Source organism: Myotis lucifugus, unplaced genomic scaffold, assembly GCF_000147115.1.
Source record: "Myotis lucifugus unplaced genomic scaffold, Myoluc2.0 scaffold_60, whole genome shotgun sequence".
NCBI classification, from domain to species: Eukaryota; Metazoa; Chordata; class Mammalia; order Chiroptera; family Vespertilionidae; genus Myotis; species Myotis lucifugus.
The window spans coordinates 4,527,871-4,536,564 of NW_005871108.1; the positions used below are offsets into that span (position 1 = coordinate 4,527,871).

Consider the following 8,694-nt stretch of genomic DNA (forward strand, 5'->3'; position numbering starts at 1 on the left):
ATTGTTACGAACTAATTTTATGGGTTAAATAGGCTTTTATGGGCTTTCTAAGAAACCAACATTGCTATCACAATTTTCATGGGAAAACATGTTCCAACGAACCAATTACATGCCAAATAGCATACAACCTATTCAGAAACTGGGAACTGTTTATAATTCACTTGCCATTAAAAATGGTAACCTCTACAGAAGTCTCATCTGCCTCCCCAAAGTCCAATCTTAATATGGATCATTTCTACTGCAACCATGAAAACTTCCTATGTGAAGGACATATACAAAAGGGCTATTTCTAAATATGATTTTCAAAAAATAGATCTTTTTAAATGTTTGTACTAACTGGAGGCTAGGCTTTGGTATTTGTGGCTATAAATTACTCTTAGTACCCATAAAAGAAAACAAGAACACTTACTTCATGAAATACTGCTCCTGAATATGGAGACACTCCCAAGTCCAACAGTGAGAGGCCTTCAACCACTGAAAAGTAAGACATCCAAGTTCATTCTTACTTCAAAGACATATGCAGATGGCCATAAGCCAGTGTTAGATACTCCCAGGACAAAAAAAGGCCTTATAGTTTATCTAAATCCCTTAACCTTATTCCCAGAAAGTGGGTCTAAGTCTTGATTTGAACATTTCTGATAATGGGGAGCTTTCTTCCATAGAGTATCCCTTTCCCTTGTGGCAAACCACTCATTATGGGAACGTTTTATATTAAACTATAAATTTCCTTTGATCTCCTTGTAACTTCCACCTACTTTAAACTGTTTCATTTATGTATATTCTGCTCCATTCCAAAACACAGTAAGATAACAAATTAGAAACTTGTGAGAAACGTTGCTCATAGGTGGTGAAATGAGCAATCACTCACAGTGGTTCTCAACCTTCCTAATGCCGCGACCCTTTAATACAGTTCATGTTGTGGTGACCCCCAACCATAAAATTATTTTCGTTGCTACTTCATAACTGTAATTTTGCTACTGTTATGAATCGTAATGTAAATATCTGATATGCAGGATGTATTTTCATTGTTCGCGACCCACAGGTTGAGAACCGCTGCTTATGTGCTTTGTTTGACATTTGCATTAATTTTTCTTCAGGGCAATATGTACCTTTTAAGTGTATGCTTTTTGACTCAGAAATGATTGTTCTCAGGGCAATTTATCCAAAGAAGAATGTTCATTACCATGCTCAAGAGTGGGGAAAAATTAAAAATAATCCCAATGTCCATTAATGGAGATTTATTTAAATTGCTATTGTTTCTGACTCACTTACTTCAGCCAGTATCATCACTGTTCTTCATATTATTGAAACTCAAAATCTTAGAATTAACCATTTTGACTTTCATTACTGTGCTAAGAACTTCAACATGGATCATCTAATTTAATGGGGTACATATTATAGCTTCCTATTTTATAAATGAGAAAGCTGATGTTGGAGATCATACAGATAGTAAGTGGCAGAGGCAGAGAGGGACTAAAACCCTCTTTAAGATCTCAGACCCTGTGCTCTTTTGTTTTTATTTTTTTCCCTTTATTGATTAAGGTATTACAAATGTGTGCTTATCCCCCCATTGCCCTGTGCTCTTAATGACGATACTACATTGCCTCATCTTGGATCCTTCACCCTGTCAATCCTATAAGCAACCAGTTTCTTTTCTTCAATATCTATATATATAAAAGCCTAAGCAACTGAACGACCGAACGACTGGTCGACTGGTCACTATGATGCCCACTAACCACCAAGGGGCAGACGCTCAACACAGGAGCTGCCCCCTGGTGGTCAGTGCACTCCCCCAAGCCAACCTCCCATGGCCCAGATTGGCCCCTATCGCTGGCCAGGCCGAGGGACCCCACCCGTGCACGAAGTCGTGCACTGGGCTTCTAGTTTGTTCAATAAGTAGTTAACTATGCAATTACTCTATGCCAGACACAAGGAATTCAGGGATGACTAAAACAGCTCTAATCTTCAAGGAACTCATAATACAGTAGAGAAACTAGATATAAACAAAGAATTATGATATAAAATGAGAAATGCTCTTAAGCCCAGCCAGCATAGCTCAATGGTTGAGAGTAAACCTATGAACCAGGAGGTCATGGTTCAATTCCCGGTTAGGGCACATGCCTGGGTTGTGGGCTCGATCCCCAGTGTGGGGCATGCAGGAGGCAGCCGATCAATGATTCTTTCTCATCACTGATGTTTCCATCTCTCTCTCCTCCTTTCTCTGAAATCAATAAAAATATAAAATCAAATAAAAATAAAAAAAGAAATGCTCTTAATAGAGGTATGTATAAACTGCTAAGAGAGCAGAGGAAGGAGGGCCTAATACTGCCTTGGGTCTTATGGTATCCAGAAGAAAGCAGGAACCAAGTGGCTTCAACAAAAAATTATATGCAAATATTATATGCAGATATATAAAATCTAAGTTCTTACTATCATACATATGAATTACTACTACCTTTATTACCATTTGTCACCTGGGAAACTGGGACAAATTACTTATCTTCTCTAAATCTCAGTTTCCTCAACTGTCAAATGAGGAAAATAACACCATCTAACAGAGAATAACTGGAGGATAAAATGAGGCTTATCATAATCTCTATTATACAGTATTTTTATTTATTTATTTATTTATTTATTTATTTATTTACTTATTTTAAAAATCTTTATTGTTGAAAGTATTACATATGTCCCTGTTTTTTCCTCCATTGACCCCCTCCAGCCCACCTCCACCCCCTACCCCAGGCCTTCACCACCCTGTCAGTGTTGATGGGTTATACATATATGCATACAAGTTCTTTGGTTGATTACCTCCCACCCATCCACCCTCCCCCATCTTCCCTCCGAGATTCCGAATTCTGTTCCATGCTTCCATGTCTCCAGATCCACTCCATTCATCAGTTTATTTTGTTAATTAAATTCCACATGAGCGAGATCATGTAGATACTATAATGGCTACCATCAACAAATCAACAAATGAGAAGTGTTAGTGAGGATGTTGACAAAAGGGAACCCTACTACACTGCTAGTGGGAATGCAGACTGGTGCAGCCATTATGGAAAACAGTATGGAATTTCTTAAAAAAATTAAATAATGGAACTGCCATTTGACTCAGTGATCCCACTTCTAGGAATATATTCTAAGAAACCCGAAACACCAATCAGAAAGAATATATGCACCCCTATGTTCATAACAGCATAATTTACAATAGCTAGGATCTGGAAACAGCCCAATTGCCCATCAGTAGACGAGTGGATGAAAAAGCTGTGGTACATTTATTACCAAGGAATACTATGCAGCAGTAAAAAAGAATCTTTTACCCTTTGAGACAGCATGGAGGTACCTGGAGCATACCATGCTAAGTGAAATAAGTCAGTCAATGATATATAGTATTTTTAGAACTCTTAGCTCTAATTATTCTTTTTTTAAAAGTATTTTTACTGATTTCAGAAAGGAAGGGAGAGGGAGAGAGATAGAAACATCAATGATGAGAGAGAATCATTGATCAGCTGCCTCCTGCACATCCCTACTGGGGACTGAGCCCACATATGCCCTGACTGGGAATCCAACCATAACCTCCTCGTTCATAGGTCGACGCTCAACCACTAAGCCACGCTGGCCGGGCTCTAATTATTCTTAAACACTCACTTATTATGCCATTTCCCATTCCAAAATGTTTATGGGATTGCCCTGGCTGGCGTGGCTCAGTGGTTAGAGGGACGCCCGTACACCCAAATGTTCAATTCCCAGTCAAGAGTAAATACCTGGGTTGCAGGAACAATCCCTGTCCCAAACAGGGTGAGTGTGGGAGGGAACCAATCGATGTGTCTCTCACATATCGAAGTTTCTCTCTCTGTGTCTCTCCCCCACCTTTTCATTCTCTATAAAAATCAATGGGAAAATGTCCTCGGGTGAGGATTAACAACAAAAATAAACACTAAAAATATCCTCTAGTAAGAATTAACAACAAAAAAAAAAGTTGATAATATCAAAACTCTAGAATTTAAAGTTCAAGCACAGGAAGGGGACTTCTGGGGTGCTGGTAATGTTCTGTTTTTTGATCTGGGTGTTGCCCACATGGTATATACAGTTTGTAAAAATTCATTAAGCTCTACATTTATTTTCTGGGCACTGTATATACTGTACTTCAGTAAAAAAAAATGTTTTTAAAGAAAATCTTCAAACCCTGCTTCAGATATTTCACATCTTTCAACATTTCTTTAAAAATAAATTATATATCTAATCTAATAAAAGACAAACATGCAAATTGACCGTGCCTTCGCTACACTTTAAGCCATGCCCACCATCCAATCAGAGCGACTATATGCAAATTAACCCAACCAAGATGGCGGCTGGCAGCAACGGAGCTGGAGCAAGCAGGAGGCTTGGTTGCTCCAGTGATGGAGGAAGCCAAGCTTCCCGCCTGCCGCGGCCGGGTCTGAGCTCCACTGAAGGCAACAAAGTTTCAATTATAGAAGGTAAATAAATCCCAGAATAAAAAAAAGGAAAAGAAAAAAAGGAGAGGCTGGGAGCTTCCATCGCCGGGGGGCTTGGCCAGCCTGAAAACAGCCCTCAGCCCCTCACCCAGACTGGTCAGGCAACCCAGTGGGGACCCCCCACCCTAAAGGGGGTGTGGCCAGCCTGAAAACAGCCATCAGCCCCTCACCCAGGCTGGCCAAACCTCCATGGGGTGAAGGTCCCCACTGGGGGGGCTTGACCAGCCTACAAACAGCCATCAGCCCCTCACCCAGGCTGGCCAGGCACCCCAGTGGGGACCCCCACCCTGAAGGGGGTGTGACCAGCTGCAAACACCCATCAGCCCCTCACCCAGGCTGGCCAGGCACCCCAGCGGGACCCCACCCTGATCCGGAACACCCTTCAGGGCAAACCAGCCAGCCCCCACCCATGCACCAAGCCTCTATCCTATATAATAAAAGGGTAATATGCAAACTGACCCTAACAGCAGAATGACTGGGAATGACTGGTCACTATGACACACACTGACCACCAGTGGGCAGACGCTCAATGCAGGAGCTGCCCCCTGGTGGTCAGTGCGCTCCCACAGGGGGAGCTCTGCTCAGCCACAAGCCAGGCTGATGGCTGCCAGTACAGTGGTGGTGGTGGGAGCCTCTCCCACCTCCTCAGCAGCGCTAAGGATGTCCGACTGCAGCTTAGGCCTACTCCCCGCTGGCAAGTGGACATCCCCCGAGGGCTGCCGGGCTGCCAGAGGGATGTCTGATTGCCAGGTTAGGCCCAATCCCCCGGGGAGCGGGCCTAAGCCAGCAGGTAGTCATCCCCCGAGGAGTCCCAGACTGCGAGAGGGCACAGGCCAGGCTGAGGGACCCCCCCTCCGAGTGCACAAATTTTTGTGCGCCGGGCCTCTAGTGTGTGTGTGTGTGTGTGTATATATATATATATATATATATATATATATATAAAACTAGAGGCCAGGCACACGAAATTCGTGCATGGTACAGTCCCTAGGCCTGGCCTGTGATCAGGGCCATCTTCCCCAGCTGCCTGCAGCCGGCCCCGCCCGCCGCCGCCACCCACCCCGGTTCTCTGTTTGCCATCGGGCGATTGTAGCCTGTCAGGCGGGGGATGGGACTGAGAGGTGGTCAGCATGCCTCATAGTGACTGGTCAAGCGGTCGTTCTGGTCGTTCTGCCATTAGGGTCAATTTGCATATTACCCTTTTATTATATAGGATATATATGTATATATACACTGAGTGGCCAGATTATTATGACCACCTGATGTTTGTAGGCAAATTAGCTATAATTTTGTGCTGAAGTTGCTAGAGGGCCAGACCATTATAAATCGGGAAGCAGGTTGTTTACCACGACAGTAGAAGTGATTTTTTTCTGAAGATATTGGTAAACAACGCGATTTAACAGCCTTTGAACGTGGGATGATTGTTGGCGCTCGGAGCCATGGAGCGAGTATCAGCAAAACAGCCGAAGGCCTGTTCGAACACCTTTCCTGTCTGCAGTTACCAAGATAAAACGTCTTCAATTCGCACAGGAACACGAGGATTGGACAGTCGAGCATTGGAAAAAAGTCATGTGGTCCGATGAATCATGTTTCCAGTTGCATCATGCAGATGGCAGAGTGAGAATTTGGCGGAAACAGCATGAAAGCATGCACCCCACATGCATGAGTACAACCCTTCAAGCTGGTGGGGGCAGTGTTATGGTTTGGGGCATGTTTTCCTGGCATGATTTGGGCCCTTTAATTCGTGTGGAACAATGTCTGAATAGCACAACATACCTAAGTATCGTTGCTGATCAGGTTCATCCTATCATGTTGATGGCGTATCCCAATGGAGATGGCTTCTTCCAACAAGACAATGCGCCATGCCATGGTTCTCGTATTGTTCAGGAGTGGTTTCAAGAATATGAGGGAGACTTTACCCTGCTTAGGTGGCCCCCACAATCACCACATCTCAATCCAATTGAGCATTTGTGGGACGAAGTTAAAAGAGCCATCAGGCAGCTGGTTCTACAACCGTTAAATCTCACAGAACTGGACAGTGCTATTCATCAGGCATGGTGTCAGATTCCTCGCATCACCTTTCAACATCTTGAGGAGTCAATGCCAAGAAGAATCGCCGCAGTATTGAAGGCAAAAGGTGGCCCAATGAAGTACTGATGGGGTGGTTACAATAATCTGGCCACTCAGTGTATATATATATGAATGTATGTAACCCTATGTTCATAACAACACAATTTACAATAGCTAAGATGTGGAAACAGCCCAAGTGCCCATCAGTAGATGAGTGGATAAAAAAGCTGTGGTACATTTATACCATGAAATACTATGGAGCAGTGAAAAAAGAAGGATCTCTTACCCTCTGAGACAGCATAGAGGGACCTGGAGAGTATCATGCTAAGGGAAATAAGCCAGTCAGAGACAAGTATCGCATGATCGTACTCATGTGGAATCGAATGAACAAAATAAGCTGATGAACAAAACAGACCCAGAGACATAGAAGCATGGAACAGACTGACGAATCTCAGAGGAAAGGGTGGGAGATTAAGCAAAGAGCTTATATGCATAAATGCATAACCCATGGACACAGGCCTGGGGGGAGTGGAGTGGAGGGGGTCAATGGGGGGAGAAGGGGACATCTGTAATACTTTGAACAATAACGATAAATTTTTAAAATAATAATAAAAAGAAAAAAGAATAAACAGTAGTAAAAGCTGCACTGCGAGCTTAGACTGAGAGTAGACTTCTAAACACCTCACCTGGAATACCCCCCCCCCACACACACACACACACCGTCCCATCCTCCAGGGAGCACCCCCAGGCACCCCGCGTGAAATCCCAAGCCCCCCTCAATTCCCACTCCACCTTGCACGCCCTCTAAGTATCCCTTCCTCAGGCCATTTCCCTGGGCTCAAGGCCCCAGTGGGACACACCCCCTCAGATCTCCGTGCCGGCGGCAATCCCGCTCCCGGGCCCAACCCTCACCAAACAGTCCCTCGCCCCCTCCCCCAGGAAGACGCGTCCTTAGGCCCCGCCCTCCCGCCCGCGGAGGGCGCCGGAGCGGGTCAGAGCGTGGTGCTGGCGGCCACTGCCCCGGCTCCCATTCACAGAGGCCGGAGAGCACAGCAGGGACCTGGCCGCCTACTCGCGCCGGTGGCCTCACCTCTCTTCCAAGAGCTCAGTGGGGACACCACCTCCACCCGCTCGGAGATGAACTCGGCCAGACTGGAGCGGAACAAGGCCGCCCGCACCGTCACGGCCACCACCAGCACCAGGGCCAAGGGAGCCGCCATGATAGCTGGGGCGGCGCGCCGCCGGGGAGCGATAGGCGATGCGGAAGAGCCTCGGGCCCGGGCGCCACCTCTGTAGTTCCGCGGCCCGGAGCGCCTGGCTGCTGCCGCCGCCGCAGCTGCCTGACAGGGGACTACCACTCCCAGGAAGCCTTGCGGCCCGGCAGGGCGGGACGACGGGAAGCCGGGCGAGTCAAGCCGGTGGCGAAGGCGTGGGCGACGGCTCGTGTGACAGCTGGTGAATTGTTAAGGCGCTCAGGAGCCGGAGCGCTGCGGAGAGTAGTCAGATGAGGGATTGATCTTCGTGGGGCTGTGAGTGAGTTTTAAGGAGATGTTAGTTTCGCTCTGGTGTGTTTGTTTTTAATGCTTAAGTGTTCCTCTTTTATGTTTTTAGAGACTATTAAATATGGATTCATGTATTTGCAATTGTGTATTGAACGACATCTGTTCCCAGGCACTATATTGGATTCTGAGGGTACATTTTGGCTTAGGAGACAGATTGGTTAGGCCTGCAGCCTGGAACGAGTTGCTTAACCTTTCTGTGCCTCAGATCTCTCACTGAAAAATGAACTGGCTGTTGGCTCCTACTGGCCTGCTAGAAACAACTGAGGAATGCTTAGAAATTCTCCCACTTTTAAACACAGCCATTATAAAAAATTAAATTATATAAACTTACAACTAAATAAATTATATTAAAAACAAGGTAGTATTTATTTTTGAATATTTATTCAAAACTCATCACTTCCTAATTGTTTTTACTACACTTTGTTTTAACTGTGCGCTTGAGGTGGTTTGGTATTTCACTATGGCAAATATTGTATAACTAGAGGCCCGGTGCACGAAATTCATGCACAGGGGCAAGGGGTGCCCTCAGCCCAGCCTGCACCCTCTCCAATCCGGGACCCCTCAGGGGATGT

The 8,694-nt window shown here is 45.5% G+C and overlaps 1 protein-coding gene across 2 annotated transcripts in view; it reads right to left on the reverse strand.

Moving 5' to 3' along the window:
• The window catches only part of PIGU (phosphatidylinositol glycan anchor biosynthesis class U), an 81,164-nt gene extending 73,194 nt beyond the window's left edge, over window positions 1–7,970 (reverse strand). Inside the window, exons 1-2 of one of the 2 annotated variants that reach the window (XM_006089429.3) lie at window positions 7,651–7,970; window positions 410–474 (exon numbers count right to left, since the gene is read on the reverse strand). In XM_006089429.3, the coding sequence (XP_006089491.1) occupies window positions 410–474; window positions 7,651–7,780 (195 nt within the window). In that variant the 5' untranslated portion in view covers window positions 7,781–7,970. The remainder of the gene's footprint in view (window positions 1–409; window positions 475–7,650) is intronic. The other variant, XM_023754411.1, reaches the window with a different exon arrangement.
• Between the last annotated feature and the right edge of the window lie 724 nt (window positions 7,971–8,694).